This window comes from Emydura macquarii, unplaced genomic scaffold, assembly GCF_026122565.2.
Source record: "Emydura macquarii macquarii isolate MOO-44397 ecotype Brisbane River unplaced genomic scaffold, CSIRO-AGI_Emac_v2 contig_3110, whole genome shotgun sequence".
Lineage (NCBI taxonomy): Eukaryota > Metazoa > Chordata > Testudines > Chelidae > Emydura > Emydura macquarii.
The window spans coordinates 284,279-310,166 of NW_027133247.1; the positions used below are offsets into that span (position 1 = coordinate 284,279).

A 25,888-nucleotide genomic window follows, 5' to 3' on the forward strand; every position below is an offset into this window, starting at 1 on the left:
GGCAGTTTCCAAAAGGCAAATATTCTGGGTTATAAATAACTGAATTGTCATCTGTAAAACACAGCTTTTCCCATTCTATCCAGCACTGGTGAGATCTCAGATGGAATAGTGTGTTCAGTTCTGGGCATCATGCTTATTCCAGAGAAGAGCAACAAAAATGATAAAAAGGTCGTATTTGAAAACTTAAGGGCTGTTATAGAAATAGTGATCAGCTGTTTTCTTGTCACTGAGGTATGACCAGCTTAATCTGCAAGCAAGGGAGATAGCAGGGGAAACTTTCTAACTATATGAATAATTAAATTCTGGAATAAGTTACCAAGGAAGCTCTGGAATCCCCATCTCTAGAAGAAAAGGTTAAACCAACCTCTGTCGGCACTGGTCTAGGTCACTGGTTCTCAACCTGGACTATCATCTAGATATCTGCCTAGTTTTACAACACGCTACATAAAAAGCACTAGTGAAGTCGGTACAAACTAAAATTTCATACAGACAATGACTTCTTTATACTGCACTATATACATCATACACTGAAATTTAAGTACAATATTTATATTCCAATTGATTTATAATTTTATAGTAAAAATGAGAAAGTAAGCAATTTTTCAGTAAGTGTACTGTGGCACTTCTGTATTTTTATCTTTGATTTTTTAAAGCAAGTAAGTTTAAGTGAGGTGAAACTTGGGGGTATGCAAGACAAATCAGATCCCTGAAATGGGTACAGTATTCTGAAAAGGTTGAGAGCCCCTGGTTTAGGTATACTTGGTCCTGCCCCGGTGGTGGGGGTGACAGGACTGGATGACTTCTCCAGTCCCTTTCCAACCCTACATTTCAATGATTCTTGCATCACTTTGTGTAATACTGGGAAAATACAAATGTGTGTATTTTCCATCTGAAGCAGAAATGTGAAAGTCAATATTAAGCCAGGAGGAAAGGGGAAAAAAAGACAAACATTTTGTACTATCCATAATTTTACATTTATTGAGAAAACCATAAAACCATACAAAAATGTTATACAGTTAGTGTACCCATATTACATACAATGTCAATAATGCAAGCTCAAAACCACATTTTGTAAAGCATTCAATTTACCTCAAGTCCAAGCTGCATCTCCCTAAGACACTGTTCCCATCACAGTAGTCTTATAAAGCCAATCTTCTTTTTACACACGGGTAGTTTCTGTAGAGAACACTTTTCTCAGGACGAAAATGCATCTCACATGCATATAAGAAAAATATGTGCATATACATAAGAGTTTTATAGGGTATTACTAGGGAAGAGGGAACCCTGTCAACTGTACGCTTACTGGAAGACCCAAATTTTGCCAATTTACAATATACAAAAAAAGGGCTATTTCATTTGGGGGAGGGGGGGAAATAGTTTCTAGCATCCCCAAAAAAAAAAAAACACTTTTACAGAAAAAGTATTTAATATAAGATAGACTGTGCAGTGAATAATACAACCTGCCTAGACATCAAAACACACTATGATACTTCTAGATGAAGGTTATCCCTTCCAGCTGACACTATTTCATATCATGTCCTACAATATAGAGACTGAGGAAAGTGAATCTGTAAATGCTTTTGCTACAGTAACATTGTGTTTCCCCCACTTCCCTTTTAAAACTGCAGTCAGTACTTTTGACTTCCTGTTTCATTTACGGGGTTCTATCAAATCAAGATACATTTATTTTATGTCCCATTTTGGAAAGTTCAATTACTTTTCTACCAAATCACAAAAACAATCTTCACTCAAAAATAAGATCTAGTAATTTATCTTCTGTCCTCTATAAAGAAATACTGTTTGGAGACTGAATTAAATAACACAATGCTTAGCATAAATATGACTAAGTCCAGCAGTAAGTGAGCTGAAAATCAATATGCCACATACACTAAACTGAAGCCACAGTGACTTTCACACCCCATAATGAATCCAATTAACTGGCTTGTCTTTTCTATTTCCTCCCACTTCCTAAATTTACTCAGATTATTCATTAAAATGTTTACGTAACAGTGAAATAAAAAGCAGCATGTTTAAGGAAGTGAAATAGAAGTCCCACCCTAGACAATAAATTCTTAGGATTTAAAACCCACTGGTATATACCTAGTACTCATGTCAAAAATAAATTTGAGTTACATATCAAACTACAAGTAAACAAAAATGAAGTGGCTAGAGGGAATTAAGTGCAACTATTGATTTCAGAAGGTGAATATATCTACTCTTGACTGTTTAGAAGAATATAAATTAAAATAGATGGTTTAATATTATTAGCCACATAGTTTCTAAAACTGAACAGATTATGGAACATTTATGGTCAAGCAAATAGCACTTTAAAGAATGAGAAGTGATCAGACAGAAAAATTATACCCTACACCATTACGTATGGGATACATTTCAAATCTGTTATGTTTTGCCAATTTTACCTTCTACATGGAGCCCTTCTATGGTCCATGCTCATCGGCTCACCAATGGCATACACTCAAAGGATTCCTCTTTATTGGTAGTAACTATCTCAGGACCTGATTTTATGAGCTATGATTTGCAGCATCTTCAGCACTGTGTGTGAAAATGAAGGCAGTATTTTTGAATATTTTTCTTTGATGTAGATATAAGCAGGACTTTTGAAAAAGGATCAGCACATTTTAGATATTGAATAAACAAAAACTGATGAGATGCTGCTTTAAACTAAAAAATTGTACCAGACCATCTAATAAAACAAACATTTTAAACTGGCAAAAATATACAGCAATTCAGTTAAAGTATCAAAGAACAGAAAATACTGATTGCTATATAGATAATGAAAAGATTATTTGCCATACAGTTAACATTTCACTTTTGCACATGCTTTCTAATAAAGACATACTATTCTGCAAAACTGTAGTGTCAATTTTCCTACTATATCAGATGGATAAGCAAACTAGTTTAACTACAAATTTCACTAATATTACGTTGTATAACTTCTTTAAAAAGTCATGTTATCAGTTTCAGTGACAAGAGAAACACACAGTATCCTTTATATTTAGCTTTTAGGGCTGGGGTGGGAATAATGTCCTGCCAGTTATAAAAACATTTGTGAAGGCTGTTGAAGTTTCTAACCAAGTATTTCCTGCATCTTGGGAGAAAAAAGTTTGACTTTCCTTTATTGTTACAATTCAGCTATTTGAGGAAAAAGTAACAAAAATGACTCATTCAAATGAAGTTTAATTACTGCAGCAATCCACTCATCTTTTCTAAAAAATAAAGATACATATTTACCCAGAAATATGAACGGTTGTTTAAATAACTGAGACTTTCCACTGAAATGGAACCATAAGTAACAGAATGCATTTGGGGAAATCAGCAGATTGCTTTTGAATACACAACCACAAAAATCTCACAGGGACAACATTAATGTACTGAAATATTTATTTATATACTTCCTTAGGTTGTGCTTACCTGTTGCTTTTTGCAGCAGAACCTAAGGTGGAAGGTCTGGGAAGGCACTGTGAAGTATAAATAATTGCACTGTTTGCAATTAATAAAGATTTTATACCTTAAATGAATCAAAATCAACAGCCTCCATTTTGTGAATGATAAAGAATCCAGTGAATTTAATTTTGTTTAGTTAATAATAAATGCACCATTCTACTAGAAGGTCATCTACAAAAGTATCATGCAAAATATCTTAACTATTAAACTTCATACCTACACTAAAGATTGCAAATATCTTCCTAGTTGTTTCAAACTATTACTAAAATTCCTAATCTAAAAAGGGGTAAGGTAGTTCCCTCCAGGTTCTACCACACAATAAAATACATTGCTAATTATCTGAATAATAAAACTACTTCAAATTTCAAGCCTTAAGTTTTACTTCTCTATGCAGCCACCTTAAAAAAAGGTATTCTCAAAGCAACAAATGGTGGTCCAAAAAGATATGGCGAATACAGGTTTATAAAATGGTTTAACAGGTACCTGCATCCCTACATGTCTGCAAACTAACTGAAGACAAAACAACTTCTATCTGTCAAGCAGTTCCAATAACTTTCATGTTAACAAGATATGCATATTTTCATACACTAAATAATACAGCCTTTGTCTCAACAGCACTAGTGAAAAATGTTGCATTACTTAGATAACACAAGATTTTCTTTAGCTATTGCTGAACGTTTCAAGAATACTTACCCATAAAGCTCACATATATATATGCACACCTATGTTTCTGAATTAAGAAGCAGTTATGATTTCCTAAGATATTAGCACTGTATTCCAACATAATATTCACACAAGTATGGCATTTGCATTATGTGGAACATTGACAAAAAGATACTGTTGCAGTTCATCAATTTGTCATTCTGATGTACTTACAGTGCAATGCTCCTTGAAGGAACAATCAAGGATGATACACAGCACAGTCCTCCTCACACCTATAGAGCTAGTTCTATACTGGCTGGATCAAACCTGCACTTCAACAGACAATGGCAAGACAGACTGTATTGCATGTAATCTAATATATGCAAAGAGCCAATAAATATGCAAACAGCAAACAATGAATTTCAACAGAATATCAGATTTTCAGTATGAGCATTAGAGTAACAAAAAAGTATATCAAATAATTTGATTCAACAACTGGTCTTGAGCATTTCCACAACAGAACTTATCTGTACTGAAGGAAGTTCTCAGTCAAGCACTCCCCCCGTCAAACAAAATATAATGTTCAATGTCAGATGCAATTCTGGTACTAAAAACATACCACATTCACCTTTCTATGCTGAATTTTCAAGCTGAATGTTTAGCACATTTAATTATAAAAGTAAAATCCTTTTATAACTAATCTGAAAAATGTTTAAAATAGTTATGCTGAAACAGTCAAGTAAGTATCAAATTAAAAACAGAAAAGGTTAACTTATAGCAGCTGAACAGATCTGAAACTGTGGTCATGTATAAAAAGGGAAATTTCACTGTTAATGCAATGGAAGTATGCCAAAAGATCACCTTCTTAAACACATGCAGTTTTTAATCAAATAGAAAGAAAATAAAGATATCAAGATTACTGGTGCTAGACAGCAAAATACAATAAATGAAAAGAGATCCTTCATCTACAACTATTCTGCAAAGGGGAAAAACATGCCAATGACAGGTTTTTAAACTCATTTTAAGATTTCATGGGGGAAAAAAAAAATCTCATTTGGGTACATATACCTTAATTCAGCATTGCTAGTAAGTCCTAGAATTCTTTAAATATCCACATATCCAACTTACCGACACAGGAGGTTTCATATTATTTATTGTAAAGCACAAAACAGGCATTTTAAAAGTGATAAAGTATACATTGAAAAAGTACATTTATATCACAAAGCATTGACCACATAATAATTGCAAATACATTTGCTGGAATGTGTACATCTACACTAATATACTAAAAACAAACCAATTTTCATTTCTACACAGAAATATTACCTCCTATCAGTAGTGATAGATATTTTGTACATTTTCAAAAACACTATTTTTAAACCAAACAAAATTAAGATCTTCATCAAGGCGTCTGCATCCATACATTTAACAAAGGTTTTTCCCCCACACAATGAAGCAAATACTGTATTGTCCACTTCTTATTATTGGCCCTGTGCAGAAGAGATACATAAGAGATACACAAAAAGTTAAAGAAAATCCTTTAAATTGAGCTAACTCAGGAGTGAAGCCTTTAAGAAAGAAAAATTGGTTAATGTAAATGGTGGTGGCTTCTTGCATGGTTTTCAAAACCCTGAGGGGAGAAAATTTTTTAATCAAAAGCACTGAATGTACTGAAGAGATACAGAACTCAAGTTACCAGATAAAGTCATTTACTAATTATTCTGAGTTAAATTTGCTAGGGAAAAAAAAAGGATGCATACTCCAAAGGTAACAAAGCAGGAGACATGCAAAAAAATGTTTATAACCACAAATAATTCATAAAACTTTATACCTGTGGTGCTGGAGGATGCTGTGGCATTCCCTGTGGACTTGTCTGGGCATAATATGCTGCTTGCTGTCTGTAGTATTCAGCCCATGCTGCACTATAATCAGGCTGACCTGGTGGGGCCCCAGCTGGAGCTGGAACTGCTTGACCTAAAAGAAATTAAAACTATAACTTTGTTGCTGTAGCAAAGAAAGAAGCTCAAAATAATCTCATTTCTAACAAACATTACCTTGCTTCTTGTAATATTCCTCCCAAGCCTTTGAATAATCTTGTGGCTGCCCTTGTTGACCTGAAAAACCCCCCACATTTTAATGTAATAACTCCCGTGTACACCAAAATTATACATATATACAAAGACAGAGGTTTTCTGCCTCTCAGTTGATTTCAGGTCCAAATAAAAAAAAAACTAAAGACAGCATACATGTAAATATCAAGTAATTTACACCATGCTATTCTTCCTGTTGATACTACAGAGCCAGTTTTAACTCTGACACACTACCACTTCAAATACGCTTAAACAACTATACAGATTTTACTACTCTGCACCATGTGACTGAATTTGAGCATATCCTTTACATAAAACAATGTGCAAGAATCAGGAAGTTTGCACAGGAATACTAACATTTTGCCATTTAGACCTTGCATGTTCATACTTAGAAAAGCAAAAAATAAAAAAAAAATTGCTGTTTCAGGATACATTCCTGTTGAAACATGTTCCAGAGAACACTTTTTTTAAAAGTTTCTTTTTCAAGCATGCCTGCTTGAATTTACTTGAATTGAACAACTGACTATTTTAAATCAGAATGCAGGTCAACAAGGGAGAGGAATTAGGTAGTCTGATTACAAAAAGTTATCTTGTTGCAAGGGCTGCTAAAACACGTTAATTCATTAAATTTAAAGTTAATTGACTGGCTACCCAAACAACACTGTTATTCTCAATAACTTGTTTGACTTGTTTGACACTATCAGAGCGAGACAATATATCTCAAGACTTGTTTAACACTAACAGAGCTAAGCATTTCCATCACAGAGCATTTTTATTAATATATTCCACAAAAGACAATCCTCAAGTTCCTCCTCCCACTCCCTCACCTTCAAATTTCAAGCCCTGTTATTTATTCTCAATACACACTCAGTAATTGGAGGATTACGGTTAAGAACTATTGCCTTATTCAGAAGTGCTCAAAGTTGTAAGCAGAAGGCACTAAGGTCCATGGAATATGCCTACAGCACAAGTTAACTTTTTCCGTTCAACAGGAAAAATAGTCCTTATAGTAAATATTACAATTCGAAAAGAAGGTCAAGCATGCCCCTGCACCCCTCCATGCACTCTTAATTTAGAAACCACTAACTCCTCCTATTATCACTATCACCACCCTTTTGCTTGACAGTGAACTACAGACTGAACAATCCATGCTTTGCTGGGGCATCACAGCTGACACTCAAGAATTGCAATACTCCAAAGGTGCTTTTGCCAGCTGCCACTGTAAAGGAAACACATGACTACTGACAAAATACTAGCGTGCATTCAGGTAGCAATTGAGGTGCATGAGATGGATGGTTGAGACAGCCAAGAACACAGATTAACAGACTTGTCTTGATCTTCCAAAGACAAGTCTCTATGAAATATTAGTATACATTCTGATACATTAAGATATGTTCTAATTTTTATAGTCTTGACTAACAAAGTGTTTAAAAAAAATCAGGAACTTTAGTTTGGGGGACATGAAGGGAGAACAGAAAACTGCAAAAATAAAGAACAAGACAAACACTTCAGTTCCTGCTACTCAAACTGATCCCTGTTCATGGTGGTCATACAAAGATTTTAACAAACCCTGTATTTTCTGAGGAAACAAAATCAGCTAGAAACATGGCAACGAAAGAAGAAAAAGGATTTACAGGGAGTACACCAGAGTGCAAGAGGTCCCTTCAATTTTTTTTTTTGTTTATTCCAATCTTCCTTGCAAATGTAATGTGCATAGGTACCTTGCAATGGTTTCCAGTTCTCGTATTTATAAAATGTGGGACAGCAGGCTATTGTATGTGATAACCTTTTACAGGTTATATATACCAAGCACTCTCCAACTCTTCCCTTCACAACTCCAGTAGCTCAGTCTTCCATTCCTAAACATGACTCACTAGGACTCCTTACAGCCCCCTAAGCAAGCCCTTTCCATCCCCATATTTTGACCTCCTGACACAACCTCTCTCATTAATAGCTCCCGGAAGGAGGGAGAAGTGATCAAACAGGGAGAGATATGGTGGGATTCACACCTCCCAATAGCCAAAATTTCTCCCTGACACAGCACTGTAGCAGACCACCCAAAAATCCTAGAAAAAAACATCAGACAGCATTCAGTTTACATACATTTGGAAATTGTAAGTTCTCCTAATGGTTAGTGATTTTTGTCATAGGCACTGAGGTAGGGCCAGTATAGTTGATGCCACACAATCTTAGAAGAAAATTTAAAATTCTCCCTTCTCTCAATGAAATTGTGTAGAGAGATTGTAAAGCATCTCTTCTGTTCCCACTCAAGAAAACTTAAGTTATGACCCAAATGGAAATATAAGAGCTGAAGTCATGTAGTTTGTCATGTGCCATATGGCAAGGGTTTGCATTCACCCTCCTCCAACATGGTCAAATTATCTTGAAAGTATCATGCAGATACTTCTAGTGACTTCAACAGAAAATTTTCATTCACATACCCACTTTTCAATTATAGCTAGAGTTTTCGTATTAGGTATGAGTCAAAGAAAAAAGGGTTCTGGAAATGAGCAGTAATGGATGTAGGTACCATGCAAAGGTTTCAAGTTTTTGCATTTTATAAAAATGAGAGAGCAGGCTATTGTGTGTGATAACCTTTTACAGGTTATATATACACCAAGTACTCTCCAACTCTTCCCTTCACATCTCCAGAAGCCCAGCTGAAAAAGGTTAAAGACTAAAAGAATCTTCAAAAGCTCCCATCTGTTTTTATGCAATGCAAAAACCTCACAAAACAAGTATGGAATCTATTATCTGCTGACTTCTTTTCGGAGATGGACCTCTTCCACAAACCAGAGTACTTGGGTTAGACCTCTTTTCCTGCAAATACCAGAGAGTGCTCAGTTTATTCCAGGGAACTATGGGGCTCCACCACATTTCTTCACTCAGGATGAGTCCTTCCAAAGTTGTACTGAAACACTAAATTCTAATTAGCATTCTGAAACTTTTTACCAGTAATGCTTTATTAGAACATATTAACTAAAAACACACATGTAGCCTGGGGAGGCCATTGTAGAAGCATATGAAAGACTTCTCAGAGAAGCCAGACTAACAGAGGAGACAAAGTCCCAGAGAAACAGTCAATTTTTTATTCTTAATTACCTTTCCACCAGCAAGAAACATCTAGGCTGTAGCGGGCAGTAAGGAAGGAGAGGAATTCCTTCCTTTCTTAAATATTAGTATGGTACTTAGGAATCTCTGAAGAATGCTTCTGAACAGGAATTAAGGTCAAGCGTTTCATAAACATGTTAATAGGTGACCAATTGGCAAATTTTCTGAGTCTTCTGCCGTGGCTCATGCTTCATCATCTGCCAAGATTTTACTGCTCAGCATGGGCTTTGATCCACTCAGACTGCTAATCTCTGCGCTTCACTGATACAGAGTTTGACTATGAAAGATCTAGACAATTTCAGGCCCAGGTACATAAGATAAAGGAAAACAATGATTACAGCCAGAAACTCTTACTATAATAAAATTTAAGAGTGTCTCATACCCAGAATGTGCCTTACTCTTTAGGGTGCTGAGGCCTTAAGAAAAGATAAAGAACGATCTCCCTTAATGTATGGGGAAAAAAGTTCCTTTGTAATTACAGATTCTGGGAATTATTTTGGAATATTAATTAACTGTCTTTGTGGAAGAAGTAGTAACGCTTGTGCCTTCTAAGAGCGGAATTTCAGAGACTCTTCCTGATTACATGATTATGTAAAGATGATATAGAGAATTTATATCTGGTCTCTGAACGGTTGTTCTGAAGACTGCAGCATTGTCCATACATCCCAGAAAATCGGTCTGATTGTTAGACTGATAGATGTATTGCCCTATGAAATCTCGATACCACCAGGATATCTGTTTAATATATTTCGATGATGTGTTGAGACAAAAAGAAATGGGTGGGAGATTTCAAACCAAAGAAACCCAAAAGAACTAGTTTCTGATTTCCTAGAATTTCTCTCCAAGCATCAGAAAGAATTTTGTCCAAACTTTTATGCAGCAGATAAGATGGAAGGCAGAAGAGTTTATTACTTTGAATGAATACTTCATCCTATTTAGGACTTGATGATCAGCGATCAAGCTGTTAGTTTCCCATAGTAAAGACTGGGATTTCTGCAGTGGGCCCTGAGACAGAGCATCCTAATCGGTGAGTAGATGACATTAAGACTGTTAGCAATCTGTGTTAACTATCTCTTCATCTTTTTAATTGCTTCTCCTTGCAGTAGAATGGAGGGAATCTTGGAAGCACAGAGAAATTATTTAGGCCCTCTGTGAGCCAGAACATAGATCAAAGATAACTTGGGGTGTTTCCCTTAACTCTGAAATCCAACTGGATAGAAATACACCTATATGGGGATAGTTTGGCTTTCTGGATATTTGCTGGAATACTTCTAATTCAACCCATTCTGGGTTGCCTGTCTGATGAAAACTTAATCCAGTTTTGTTTTCAGTGTCCTTTTATTTTGATCAACAGAAGAGAATTTGAACTTAAGCATTTAGACTTGAGAGTCTTTGCACCCCCTCATTGATTTATGTATGCAAATGATCATTATGTTGCCTGACTGCCAGAACAGCCAACCTGATTTCTCATCCCTAGGAAGTTGGTGATTAGAAAAGGCTGGCCTTCTGACTGAAGGGAAGGTTCTATTATCACATGGACTTCCTGTTTCTACCAGCAGAGGGACTGAATCACAGTGGATAGCATCCTCATTTTCTTCAGCATCTTGTTTGAATGGTTCTGGAACTCTGATCATGCAGTCTGTATTTATGTGATCAGAAGATGTAGGAGCCGTAAGGAAGGATGGATTGGTGTTTCTTTTCAACATAACACTTCAGATCAGTGCCTGAATCTAGTTAAGCCTTTCCTGTGTCAGGAACATACTGGCCCTCCTTGTATGTTGTCTAATAATGGGTATAAATGAGTTCCTACAGTCCACACCTTGCTATCACGACTACTATTATCTTTGACACCACTCTGGAGGCAGAGGACAGACCACACTTCAATGCTCTGTATTGGCAGCAGCAGTTTGGTAGTTGAAATGCACTGCTGATGGTAGGTAAGCCTCTGTCACGGTCCACCAACATCAGGACATCTGCAGGAGATTCTGCTGTTATGCTAGAACAGTGTCTCCATCCTGTATTTTAATGTTCTTCAGCAGTTTCTTGAGGTCTAGGATGATCTGGACTCCATCTGATCTATTGCTAAGTATGAAAATAGAGTACACCCTGGGGTCTTAAGAGAACATGCTCTACTGCCCCATCTTGCAGTAAATGTGATATTATTCAGGATGGATTGGTGTTTGCTACTCTTCAAGGTTTGAGACTGAAAGAACGAAGAATGTGGAGGAGACAACTTCAAAGTATTCTAGCTACACTCTGCAGTACCCACTGTCTGGGGCATGAGTTTGAAGAATTGGGTATCTTGCTTCCTAGCCCTGGGTAGAGGCAGACTTGCTTACCGTCACATTGATGGTTTGGACTGAAAAGAGGGAATGCACTTGGTCTCCTGATCAGGGTTTCTCCCCGGCATTTCATGCCCAGGTTTTATTCATGAAATAAGATGAGTTCTCTCTTTAGTATCTTAGGTTTGTAAAATAAATAAATAAATAAATAAATAAATAAAAACTTCTGCCATTGTATATGGGCTTGTAGTCCATTTTGACTTTGCTAGAGTGAGTAGCAAGTAATTTGGTTTGTCCAAATTGTCACTTACCAACATTTCAAGCGTCTCCTCAAAATGGGATTCCATTTGAGAATTCTGAGATGGGGAATTAGTGTAGTGTAATTATCTGCAGGCTTGCATATAAGTCAGGGCTGGTGTTTGGTTAGGGAGCCTGATGCCCTGGCCTTTGCTCCTAACCTCACGGAAATCAGGGATACATTAGTATGAATAAAATAGCTAAGGATAACTTTCTTCATAACCAACTTAAAACTACCTACCGAACTGAAGTTTCCACTTCATGCAGCTGACAAAGTGGGTTTCTGCCCACGAAAGCTTATGCTCAAATAAATTTGTTAGTCTTTAAGGTGCCACACAGCTCTCGCTGTTTTGCTTAAAACTTATAGTGGCTCTGGGAGGCATGTATTTTCAGGTTACTGCTACATCGTGGCTCTGGTGAAACACGAGTGCCAGAGTAGCTCTTAGTACTACTGTTGACATTTCCAGGTCCCTATGAAAGATGGCTTCTATCTTCCTGCCTGCAGGGTCTCTTTCCACAGGAATTACTATATACTTTACAAGGATGGTGCCACTGCAACCATTGAAGAGGGAGCATCAGGGTTTTGAAGGCTTACAGAGCATAATATCTTGCTGACAGTCTCTTCCCCTTGTCAGAGGTCTCCCATTCCTCCCTTACAATCTCTCTGAAGAAAAAGGGGAACTACAAATTCTGGCTTAACACTGAATAATATTTGCCGTTGGATCTTAATTGTTCATCCTCCATTTTGGATGGATCTCAATGGGGAAATTACCTTCGTTCCCCATTACCTTGAACATGTCAAGGGGAAAACTGACCTCTCCTGTTTCTTTGGCTCAGAGGTTACCAAGCTTAAAGTCAAGAGTACTCCTTTCATGGGATTAACTAGAGCTGGGAACATAGAGGAAGAATAAGGATCTGGAATGCTTCCTGACTATTGAATTCCTATTTCTTCTGACCTTTTGGAATTTTTTGCCCTTACTTTATAAAGGGAGCTCCTCCCTCCCCCGCCGAGGGCTAGTCCCTCTTTCAGGACATGCCCAGGCTTTGAATCCCTGTACCCTTTATCATATGACAGGCACTCAGAGAGGAAATGAAGGGAAAAGTCCCTGAAGGAGCCCAGATCCTCTTTTGGAGGGAAACTAAACTGGAACAAATACCAGATTTCTTGCCAAGATTATCCCTTTAAGAATGTGAGAAGAGACTTTAGAGTTTGTTGCCTTAGGAGTGGACTAGACCAATGGGGAGGGAGTCAATGGGAAGAATCCATGAACAGCAAGGATCAACCTGACTGCAGGTTCTTAGGCACTAAAACAGAACCTAATAGGACTGACTCCCTCCTGAAGAAGAGCCTCAGCTGGTAAGAGAAAGAATGGAAAGGCCCAACAAGCCTTTAAGAATCTGAGCCTCCTCTGGCAAAGTAAGTTTCTTTAAGGTGAGAGAATTGTGACAGAACCCCCTCCTCCTGAGATGGAACTCTTCTTAACTCTTCTTATGCTCCATTTGCTTACCTCTACAACATGCTCGGGGAATGAAGAAATAGAGGTAAAGGAGCCTGGTGGGTGGCCCAAATTGGGGCACCATCCCCCTATAATCTGCCCCTGGATGAGGAGTAGAAAGAAGAGCAATATGGCTCACTGCTGCTCCAAAATCTGCCTTTTTAAATACGAGGATGATAATGGAAAAAGTGAGAAAGAAAAGCTGCTATTTGCACAGCCAGAGGTAGAAATTCTGAAGTATGCCTATGGGTGTGGCTAAGCCCCATGGATGAGATTATGTTCAAAATGTAAATAGAAGAAGAGGTCAAACCCAGAAGAGAGAATTAGCATCTATTGGCAAGTCTAACACATCAGTGCCAAATATTCCTTCCTTATTCAAGGAAGGAGAAATAAAGGAACGACTGACAACTGAACAGCGAAGTGAAACATGCATCCCCTTCAAAAAGTTTAATCTTACTCTTAAAAAAAAAAAAAAAAAAAAAAAAAAAGATGGTCAAAGCAAGGAACAAACAATATGATTTAGTTTATAGCACTCAGCTGTTGCACAGTGAATAATAGATTTTAAAAATAAGACCTGCCATATAAAACCCTTAGAAATGGCATTCATTTGTAGCCAGCTTTATTAAAAAAAACTACAGCAACAAAAGACAATAACAAAAATAAAAAGATGTAAGTGATCATCTGAGAGCAAATGTTAAACAGATTAACTTCCACTAGGAAGATGTACAACAGCTTTATACAATACTCCAAGGCAACATAAAAGAAAGGATGAACTCCAAATATTGGAAGATTTTAAAAAAAAATATGTATTTGAGTTGAAAAAGCTTCAAAGAATAATGCTCCTTTTCCACCAAACAATCGGATATTCCATATATTACACAGTGCTTCTTGGAAATCATGTTTTCTTGGTTTTTAAAAAAACAAAAAAACACTTCTACATCTGTTCCCCCAAGGCGAATTAGGGAGTAAAGAAATTTAAGAAGAAATATATACTTTCCCTCCCCAAATATGGAACACTGCCCACTGCTGATCACTAGCACAATGAAAATGGTGTCTTAAATCTTGTTTTAATAAGTCAGATTTCCCCACAATGTAATCAATTACTACAATAGAAGAACCTAAACCATGTGACTGTGGCATTAAAAAGTTATATTTTTATTGCTAAAATGCTGCCAAATCAAATGTGATCATCATTTTCCCCTAAAAAGACCTGCTTTTTTAAACAAACCAGAAATGAACATACCCATTTTTTTGTAGTACTCTTCCCAAGCTTTGGTGTAATCAACCTGCCCTGTTGGCGCTGGATTTGGTTGATCTCCTGATTTATAGAAAGTCAAAATAAAATAATGCATGAATTTAGTTTTGTATTTAAATACAACTTTTGCATACTAACATTTCCAAGCATGCAGCTATTAATTAATTTGAAACAAAAAGTGAGTTAAATATTTACATATAATTTACTTATGAATGTCATAGATCCTATAAAAATAAGTTTATTTACTGGCTAACATTAAAATAACAAATCTGTAGACAATAATTAGTTCAAAACTGAAGACTTTAAATTTCTCAAGAATGAAAGAAACGTTTAACACTCACATGCTGTGCAACTGCCATTTGCAATCGAAAATGTTTTAGGCCAGGTGTACACAAAAAGTTGTACAGATATAAATACTGGTATGATTTTATACCGATTGAGTAAAAATGGTATGACTATGTTTGGACTCTCATACTGATTTAAACCTGACATACCAATTTAATTTATACCTGTAAATTTACTAAACTGATTTAAGTTAAACCAGTGTGACCTGTGTGTGCAGGCATGCCCTTGGAAACAATTCTTTCTTTCTATCTTGAATTACCACTGAAGATCCTTTTAAGGTTATCCCTAACAGTCATGAACCTGAAGCAAAACTGCAAGTTTAAAGCTTTGGCACAAGAAGTTAGGATTTTCCAACAAAATAGGCTAATGTAAAAGAAATTGGCTCATGTCTGGGAGAACCCAACCAGCACCAACAAGATAAAATCTAGATCAGTGTTTTTCAACCTAGGGGTTGCAACCCCAAGTGTGGTCATAGGACGGATTGGGGGGGGGGGGGTGTTTCGTCGTCGGGGTCGCAAGTGCAGAGCGAGCATTAGGGGATGGCAAGCAGGGCAACTGCCAGAGGCCCCACGAAGCTAAGTTATGTGCTTCAGTTCCGCTCCCGGAGGCTCGGGCTTCAGACACGGCTCACAAGTAAAAAAAACAGGCTCAAGTATCACACTGAATGTAAGTACAATATTTATATTCCAAACAATTTATTTTATAATTATATTGGAAAAAATGAGAAAGTAAGCAATTTCTCAGTATTAGTGTGCTGTGACATTTCTGTGTTTTTATGTCTGATTTTGTAAGTAAGTAGTTTTTAAGTGAGGTGAAACTTGGGGCACACAAAACAAATCAGACTCCTGACAGGAGTACAGTAGTCTGGGAAGGCTGAGAACCACTGGTCTAGATTGGCCACTATTTTCCATCAGTAGTGAGCAGTTTTTCCTTGTAATAGATTGATCCGAGTACCTTGTCCATTAGTTTGGGTTGTAGGTGGTCCACCAGGGGGAGCTGCAGGTGGTGGCTGTGCTTGCTGCTGATAGTAGTGAGCATAATAAGCTGCCCATGCCGCTGAATTAGGGTCTGTCCCTGGTTTACCTAAGAAATAAACCATTACTCTCTTACAGTGTAAGTAGTAAGCTTTGGAAAAAAATCTTGCATATTAAGAATTTTTTGGCATTCCTATCTCTTCTGAGAAATCTTTAAATTAAATATTTAATCTTTAACAGCTATATGTATATTGTAAATTCATTTTATCCCACTAAGATTAACTGCATTTGGTTACATTAAACAAGTACATTAAAAATGTAGGCTATAAAAAAATTCTGAGCTAAGATTACAAATTTAACAAAGTCAGCTTCATCATCATGTTTACTTACTATACCCACCATCTGTCATGGGGAGTTAGTATAGTAAATTACATATATGCTGCAATGTACTTCTGTACAATAGCACTTACTTATAGGTGTTTTAGTAGTCTAACTACAAAATTTACATTGTTAGAGATGCAGTTCAAGAATTCAAAAGATTTTTTTTTTTAATTGTAAACTGTCCATGGCACTGTAACATAGACATTTTTTGTTTTGATAAACTAATGCAACTGCAGAATTTCAACCAAGATTGTCCCCATGTTTTCACACTAACAGCATAATTTGGGGTAATTATGGATATACTGAGATGTTTCAGCAATGGAATTTTTTTTTAAAAGTAAGTATTAATATAGGTCTGCAATTCATCTGTTTCCCTGTTAAACCTTACAGAGACAGTGTTAATTGTTTGGAAAAAAAATCACAAGTGCCCCAAAATCCTTGCATAACTATGAATATCAGGCAATTTTACAGTTTTAGCTATTAAAAGGTATCGACCCATGTATCCACTTCTACAGATTTGAACATCTTTCCCTTCCATATGTTATTTTAGTTATAGCTAGAGAGTCAGATGTCTTTGCTTCCAACTCTCTCATTTATCCACATTCATCTTTTAGAAATAATTCACTTTTTCTGCTGAACCACATGAAGAATTACACCATCAGTTTGCAACTGAGTCTTCAGGTACATCAGGGATTGGAAAAATTCATGCAGCTGAGCAGAAAACAGGATAAGGATACCCGTATGTGAACATGGGTGGCTGATTAACAGAATTGGAGGCAAAAAAGCAACTCGGATTCTCAAGACAGAACTAAGCATATGGGAAAAGGATGATGGAAACTGGACCCACAGACAAAATCAGTGAGGGAGCAACACAAACTGAACAGATAGACAATTAATTGGGTGCTCTGGAGAGAATTAAATGGGGGTAGAGCAGAGGAGAAAAGAGAACCTAGGGAAAAAAAACACAGAAATGAATGAAACATTACTACAAGAAATGAAAGGTGAATACTGAAAATACACACATCATGTTCTAAATATAAGGATTTTAAAGTTAAGTAGTTTAAAACATTGGACCAGTGACAGGGAGGAGAACAAAGTTAGAGTTAGACTTGTGGGTTTTTTGTTTTTTTAAACACGTGTATCTGACCTGGCTGGTCCCAAGAAACAACTTAGAGAGGTTTAACTTTATTGGAAGGTAGGGTGAAAGAGGAAGAAGGGATGCTGAAAAGAATTACTGTGTCAGGACTAGCGTTGACCAGAAATTGTCCCCCAACCCAAAAATGTTGACTTTTTGGTGAATAATCTAAAGCTTTTCTTTCATTGGGGAGGGAGGTAAGGCAGGCACTAAAACAGAAAATTTCATCTTGGAAATGCCACAGAGATTCATGGGATTTAAGGCCTGGGTGCCTCATGCCCCTATTTTCTACAGCCCAGGCTCCTAGCAAGACATTTCCCATGACTGCACCAGTCTCCCTCTTGCTGATCCACTGCATCATAGGAGTCCCCACCTGTAGTGCACCCTAGGATCTATAGTCCAGAAAAGAGCCTAGCGTGGGGAGAATAGGAGACAAACTATAACCTTGCCTACACTAGAAATTACCTCAGTACATCTTAGGTCACATTCAAGGGTGTGAATAATCCACACGCCATGAGCAACGCAAATTAAACTGACCTAAGCACCTGTGTAGCCAGTGCTATGCTGATGGGAGAGCTTCTCCTGCCAACACAGCTATCACCTCTTGTGGGAGGTGGAGTAATTAAACTGACAGGAGAGCTCTCTCCCGTCAGTTTAGAGCATCTTCACCAGAAGTGCTACAACAGCACAGCTACACCAGTAGCGCTTCTGGTGTAGATATAGTCTGAAACTCCCATAAGATAGCATTTCAAAATAGAAGTTTTTCAGTTTGCAGCCAAAACCAAAAAATATTCCCATTTACTGCTTGGTTTTTCAACTGAAAGCTGGACTTTTATCACAGAAGCAATGTTCTTTTGTAAAAAATCCAATTTTCATTCGAAAATCATTTTGAGAAAAAAAATTTTCAACTAGCACTGGTTGGGATTATTGCTGAATATTTTATATTAGCAGTAGACAGTAGGAACAGAGCCTAAAGATCATACTTGTGCTCTGCCAAAATATTTTGCAAACAAAAAACATGTTCAAGTTAAAAAAGGCAATGCAAAACTGAAAATACCGCATCATCATCGTAAAATGTAAGATGTTTGCATTTAAGAACACCACCATGAATATCTACCTCCTATAAATATCACCCAATATCTCAATACAAGGACAATAAGGAGAGACAGTGGTTGCTTTCAAAGTATCTTCAGGTGAAGATTTTTAAGAGAGAGGATGGACTTAATTATTGTTTTCATACTCGATTCTGAAGTACTTAGAATGAAATCTCAGAACCTGATGATCCTTAACAACTTCCATTAAATTAATAACACCCACCCATCAAAACAGAAATGAGAAACATGGGACATTTGGAGCAATTTAAGGGATTAATCTCATCTGAATCAACACCACTTAGTCAGAAAAAAAATAATTACAGTAGAAATAGTGAGAAAGCATGTTCACAGATAGATTAGAAGGGACACGGGATGTAAAACCCCAAATCGATTTGTTGGAGAGGATCATGGAAGCCTAGTGTCTCAGAGCAATGCATCTGACATAGTGGTCTCTGAAGAAAATGAGCACAGAGATAAAAAACAAGGTGAATTTAACAGGAAAAAGAAAACTTCACTGAAACGCTAAGTAATTCTGTGATCCAAATGACCAGGAAAACCAAAGTGAATTGGGATGCATGCCCCCAGTGTCTGTTCCTTAACAAGAGGAAAGTCTGAAAACTGGACTATGCAATAGTTCAAAACCACCACATGGTACATGTATAAGTGCACATTCGAAGTGGGGATCAATAAAGTAGATTCCAAGGAGAAGCAGCTTTTCAGATTTACTAGCACAAATAAATAAAAAAATCATACTTTTAAAAGTAGCCCACGTACAAACATACATCGAATATGTACCTGAACAAAATTTTTTTTACAAAACACTAAATTTCTTACCTGGATCTGGTGGATTTGGTGGTTGCCAGTGTGGATAGGCATTTCCCCATCCTTGTGGAGCATATGGGGCTGGAGGACCACTGTAAAAGACAAAACAGCCACATGCAATGAAATCCAATTTGAGATTCACCTTTTGAAAAGAAAAAAAAAAAAAGAAGATAACTGAAGTGTTACTTACTGAGGTGCAGGACCAGGAGGCCCTGGATTATAAGGAGCAGGATTATAAGGTCCCATAGGATTACCAGGACCTGGTGGGCCAGGAGGTCCATGTGGGCCAGGAACAACACCATGGGGCCCATGAGGAACAGGTGGACCCAAAGGATTTACTGGACCCTATAACAGGAAAGAAGTGGGCGGAGAAAGAGTGACCCCTATGTTTACACACATTACAAGCTCAAATCTGAATTCCAATAGAGGCTCAGCTAAAAGATTTCACCTAGGTGTTTCCTAAACTTTTCCTTCCAAGTGCTGATTCATTAGGAATCCCTTCCTACACCCCAATACCTTCCTCCAGCTGACTGTTTCTCAAGGATCACACTGTTTATGGACAACCTCTCCTAATAACCAACAGGAGGTTTAAAGTATCAAAATATTAAAAAAAACAAAAAAACAAAAAACTTCATTCTGCTGACCACCAGGAAGGTCTCTGTGTTCATGTATAACTGATGACTGAAAGAGAGTAATTAGACTGGCTTAAACTTTACTAGTAGGATTAAAAAAAGATAGAATATCAATGTTCTGAATGAAGATATAAAACAAGTCATCTTCATTTCAACCAGAGAATCGTTTAGAAAAATTAAAAATGACAAGTTTTGCTTTTAAACAAAGGATATTGTTTTAGTCCAAGTCTCTGCAAAGAACTATGCATGAGTTATTCTGAGCCTTGTATAAAAATCCACACGGGTTTTTTAATCTAATTTCTCACAGTTGGCATTTTTAGATCCTCAATTACAAATTCCAGGTGCACAAAAACTGAAAATAAAATAGTTATTTCTTACTGACTTATGTGCAAGCAAACAAAAATGATTTAAATAGAAAAAGCAGCAAGACTACATTATGAGCCATGACTGAAACAGAAGTCTTCCTGGAGAGAGTAAGAGTTTATAAAGAAATAAGTTAGTGTTTAAACTGTCCTTTTAAAAATATTTAATAGTTTAGTAGACCCAAATTGGTCTCCTAGGACAGTGGTTCCCAAACTTTTCTTTGTCATGGCACACCTGGATACCTTTAGTTATTTTGAGACACACCACCATACGGTCTCCAAATAAACTCATGAATATTCATGAGCCAATTCAGAACTCTTCAAGTAGTTTTTCAAAGAATTCCATGGCACACCTGCTCAGGCCTGACAGCACACCAGTGACAGTACACTGGTAGGGAAACACTGTCCTAGGCTGTCAAATTCTTCATTATCCACAGATCAAGAACAGCAAAGACTGCCACCTGGAAAAGGGTAATTGTCTTCTTCCCATTTTATCCGTCAACTCTGAGGACAACTACCACCAAGAGTGCAAATCAGTGCTGTCGTGATTATGTTTACATGTCTCATTTTATAATCACATGCTGCTTATTAACAACTTGTAGTTACTAGGTTGATTGTAAAATAGCATTTTAACAAACAATCCAGAAGAGAAAAGAAATAGAAAACAGCTTCAGCCATTCAGTTTAGCTCCCTATATTCTCTCAATTGTATCTTTCAGCGATCAAGAATGCATGTACAAGCAGGTCTTTACAGCAATAAAAAAAATGCCTCTTACAATACTCACTCCAATCTTTTCTTCTATAAGTTGTCGAGCATAATCAATTTGCTGTGGTGTCCCACGGATAGTAAACAACTTCATGTTAGGATCTGCATTTGGTGGAGGATTTCTCTGAAGTTCTATTCTAGCCCCAGATTGTTGGCTTATGCTTTTGATAGTTTCACCACCTGTAATCAAGACATCCACCTTTCATGACAAGACGTTTAATTTACATACTAAATAAGAACCAACTAGACACAAACCATTTACAAGAAAATAAGGAAACTATTGAATTACAGAGTTGATAAGCTATCTATACTTTCAAGTTGCACACTAATATACAAAAGAAAATTAAGTATTTCCTTGAGTCTGACAACCTGTCAACAGTAGGGACCCAGCAAGTTAAAAAAAAAAAAAAACCAAAAAAAAAAAAAAAAAAAAAAAAAAAAAAGACCCCAAACAACTCCAGGGAAGAGAATGCAAGACAATATCAGTACCTGAAAAACAGTTCAATAAGAGAAACATACTTTTCTTGCTCATGCAGACATGTCACTTACTTACTGTAACAAAATATTAGACAAGAGCCATGGATGTCTAAAATTATATATAGGTATACACACTTCACAGAAGTGTTCAATAAGTAAAATTATGCATAGGGAAATTAGTACATTTTGTTATTAAGTAGAAAAAACAGAGGAAGGAAGAAAAGATTTAGTTGCCAGTTATGTAGTGCTAAGAACAAGACATGATACAGGGAAAACAGAGATTGCACAAAAAGGGAACCTTAATTTGAATTTTAAAAGGACAAAATTTGTTAATCGACTAATAAAAAACAAAACCACCTTCCAAATAGTGTGCTTTTTAAAAAAAAAAAAAAAAAAAAAAAAAGATTTTTTCCTTGCACCACAGTGATATTTTGAAGGCTTTTTTGGGAAAACTTAAAAGATGCTCCGGTCCAATCTGCGCACACCTGCTTGCTGTCTTCCAGCTTTACTGAAAAGTTCTTGGTAAACAACTTTTTGCAGGGTCAGCTGAAGAGCACATACCTGAGGCTAATCTGGAGCAGTGCATGTTAGTATGGATGACAGAAAATGCAACTGACCAAACAGTGAAGTCAATTGTGAACAAGTGCTATCAACTGTGCACAAGTAAACTAACTGAAATTGAGAGAACATTGCCCTCTCTAGTCTCCTTCATTTGCAGTAATTTCAGATGTTACTTGTATCACTAGTAAGTTAAACAGTTTTCACATGCAAGATGCAAGCTTATGTGTCCATTTAAACAACACACTAGTATTCCAAGTTTAAAGATGAACTATAACATATCAATAATGTATACTGTCTGGAAGACTCATTAAAAATGAGTAAATAAAAAGACAAGGATAACAATCAAAGTCTATATCTCTCATTTGACAGTGTAGTGCATCTTGGTTTTAACAATAATATTTCAAAGACCAGTATGTTCTAAAAAGTGTGGTATTTCTGTAAAGGTTAAAAAAAAAATCTTACTAATGAGTCTTCATTTTATTAGATCTTTGCTGAAAAGTGCAGAGATTTCTTTTGTGAGATAATTACAGCATGTGTGATAAGCAAATTCTAAATTAAGATCATACTGGATGAAGAACAGTTTCATGCACTTGCCCCAATTGGAAGAATGTACTAGATAAATATTTCAGTTTTTATTAAATAACAGTAAGTTTTTAAAATTAATCTCAGCAAGATGCACACTACTCTGGCTACTAGAAACAAGCATTCTTTCCTAAAGAAAAAAGATATTACTTTTGCATTAATCAACATGGATACAATGTAATTACATTGTTACACTAAATTGAAAAAAAATTCAATGCACTTTTTGCAAAGATTTTGGTATAATTAACAAAACAAAAAAAGAAAGCACTATGATTTCTAGTTAGAATATATTTTAGTTTAAAATATATTGCCTTTTCCAATGATTAATCCAGTTTTTCCAGTGGGTACAATAAAATTAAATTCCTGTAATCCACCAGGAGGCCCCATGTTCCAGTTGCCTTGGCCTCTACCCCTTCCTCGACCACCAGGTCCTGGACCTCCAGGATTACCAGCCTAATAGGGGGGAGGAGGGGAAAAAACCACAAATTAGTACACACTACTATAAAACTTATTGCCTCGTTTAACACAATTAATTCATTAGTGTCAACAGGTGACTCTAGAACAAAGCCAACTGCCAACTAACGAGTGTCAAAATACATGTAGAGGTTTTATTAGTTGTGTACACACACACACACACCCCCAATAACTTAATATCGTTAACATTTAGTTTAATAAACATTTTTCTTTGAAGTGCTTTCACTCATTTTATGTTCCTGATTGTTTACCACAACTACTGACATACCACAGGAGTCCAGTGGTCTTCCTCAAAATCACTCAGAGGTGGAAGAGAAGGGAGGGAAGACCACCTGGGATCCAGTTGGTGGAAGTGAAGAGATGGGAGGGAAAGCAGCAGTGGCTGGATATAGGGGGACAGGGTTCAGAAAGATGAGGGGAAGAAGCACATTCTAGTTTTGTGTGTGCACGTGCACACATGTAAAAGAAGGAAAAACTGCTAGCCTACAGCACCCTAGGTCAGAAGTCTGCATAGGAAGCTTTCTTTCTCCTGCATCTGATTTAGCACAAAGTTCAAGCATATGCACTAAACATCAAGATAGCACCTCCTGAAAATGTGAGTGGAAGATAATGCACAACTGAAGCATGCAGTTAGATACAAAACCGCTCCTGTATTTTTAAAAAGAAGATACAGGATACTGTACATGGTTCTCTCTGCAGCTGTAAGGGAGATTTTCACAGACAGAAAATATAAAAATGCTGAAACTATTCCTTTGGTCCCACACACTTTTTAACAAAAGTTAAAGCTTTTAAAAAGAAGTGTGATGGGGCAGAAAACAGACTGATATCACAGGAGGAAAAGGAGAATTCCTCACATTTCAGCAAAACATGGTTCCCTGCCTATTTCAGATATAACAGTAGGACCATTAACTAGTGATTAAATAGTTAGTAACCACCACAAGACTTATGATTAAAAGCAGGTATTGCATTAGCAAAGACAACTGTCAACTCAATAAAAGTAGCTCTAGAATAGCCAGGACCAGACATTGCTACAGGCTTTAAACTGACAAAGTGACAGTGAGGTTGCTATTTCTTTAAAAACTGCAAACAAGGATGTTTATAGTCCAGGCTCAGTTTTCTATGCAAACTCAAATACTACCATTAAGTTTTTAAAACGAACAGATTGTTAGGAAAAATCCATGTTCTAGCTAACTGAGGATTTTTTTTTGCACAAAATACTATATTAGCTAACCTGGACACTTCGAAGAAGATCAGTAATAATTTCTGCTGCATGTTGACATCTGTCTGGAGGTCCTGTGATTTGGGCTATTCTATCTGGAGTTGTTCCATCATCTAGAATAAGAATGTAATATTTAAATTAAGCCACATTCTACTTAAAGATAAAGCAAAGTGGACCAACATTTACTTACACACACACACACACACACACACACACACACACAACTCACCTGGCTTAAACTGGATTCTAACGCCAGCATCATTTTGTATCTTTTTGATCATCTCTCCATTTCTCCCAATTACAATACCAACAGCAAATCGTGGTATTGGGACCTTAAGAGAAAACATCATCAGTTTCTTGAAACAACTTCAATTTTCCAATCAAAGGCCACAATAAAAAGGAATACTGGAAAATTAAACTGGTCACCAACCAACTAGGCTGCAATCTTGTCAAATCTAAGCAACTACAGAATCATGAAGCAAGCCAGTAAATGGACGGGACAGCCAAAAAGGAGGAATAAATTTTGGGCACCACAGGATGTGATGGAGGCATCACTTCAGCAGAAGGTGGTTTTCTCCCAGTCAATGTTCCAACAAGGACTTATGGGCCTATGATACTGGTGTCACTGAACTGGTGTCAACAGGAACCCTCACCACACACAGTCATTTATGATTCCATGACTTTCACAACAGCTGGGATTAAACACCTCTGTGTGCTGTCCAAATTCTAACATGTATAATTACATCCTTCACTCTACAGTTGAAACTAGGGAAGGTTTTTCCTTCACTTCCTCTTGAAAGGATTAAAACCCCTCCAAAAAGAGCAAGAAACTGCTGTACATTATTGCTGGCACAAGATGACTGCTGCATTCCATATAGGAGGCAGTAATATTTCAGTGGTGAGCAAATGATACCTATATGTGTCATGATAGCTTTTTAACTGTATCCCAAAATAGTTATTTTGTATTATCTAGCTTTTAACATTATTAAACAGTCTCAAAAGTACACAGTAAATGATCAGTTTTCAACCATACATACATCTATCCCTTCGTTTCCTCCTATTCTTGACCCATATTCATTGCGTGCTTCTCTAAAGCCACCTTGATCACGAATCAACTCCAACACCATTTCCTTGGCTTGCTAAAGGAAAATGAAATGTAGTTAAATTCTATAATTTTAAAACTGTTTTGATATATATATAAAAAATAAAGCTGGACACAAACTCCTTACTTGAACTTTGTAAGGGTCTCCTGTAATCCTCAGAGGTTTGTCTGCACCAGTGTTCTGTGGCCCATCTTGAATCATAACCATTTTGACTCCTGCTCGTTCCTATTTGACAACAGAAAACTGAATTTCCATGTAATTCCAAAGTCTGCTCTCCTCTCTCACCCTCCCTCTCTGCTCCGCATGCCCCCGCGCCCCCCCGCC

General features: G+C 36.8%; 1 protein-coding gene across 8 annotated transcripts in view; it reads right to left on the reverse strand.

The window, feature by feature from the left end:
• The window catches only part of FUBP1 (far upstream element binding protein 1), a 52,967-nt gene that overhangs the window by 15,265 nt on the left and 11,814 nt on the right, over positions 1-25,888 (reverse strand). For 3 of the 8 annotated variants that reach the window (XM_067530689.1, XM_067530694.1, XM_067530692.1), the window contains 14 exons: positions 25,691-25,789; positions 25,499-25,600; positions 24,691-24,793; positions 24,474-24,574; positions 23,080-23,221; positions 21,168-21,328; positions 19,580-19,734; positions 19,402-19,481; positions 15,938-16,066; positions 14,627-14,701; positions 6,162-6,221; positions 5,939-6,081; positions 3,433-3,479; positions 951-2,553 (listed from right to left, as the gene is read on the reverse strand). In XM_067530689.1, coding sequence (XP_067386790.1) covers positions 2,523-2,553; positions 3,433-3,479; positions 5,939-6,081; positions 6,162-6,221; positions 14,627-14,701; positions 15,938-16,066; positions 19,402-19,481; positions 19,580-19,734; positions 21,168-21,328; positions 23,080-23,221; positions 24,474-24,574; positions 24,691-24,793; positions 25,499-25,600; positions 25,691-25,789 — 1,428 coding nt within the window. In that variant the 3' untranslated portion in view covers positions 951-2,522. Of the gene's footprint in view, positions 1-950; positions 2,554-3,432; positions 3,480-5,243; positions 5,598-5,938; positions 6,082-6,161; positions 6,222-14,626; positions 14,702-15,937; positions 16,067-19,401; positions 19,482-19,579; positions 19,735-21,167; positions 21,329-23,079; positions 23,222-24,473; positions 24,575-24,690; positions 24,794-25,498; positions 25,601-25,690; positions 25,790-25,888 lie in introns of those variants that run through there. The other 5 variants (XM_067530695.1, XM_067530693.1, XR_010916702.1 and 2 more) reach the window with 4 other exon arrangements.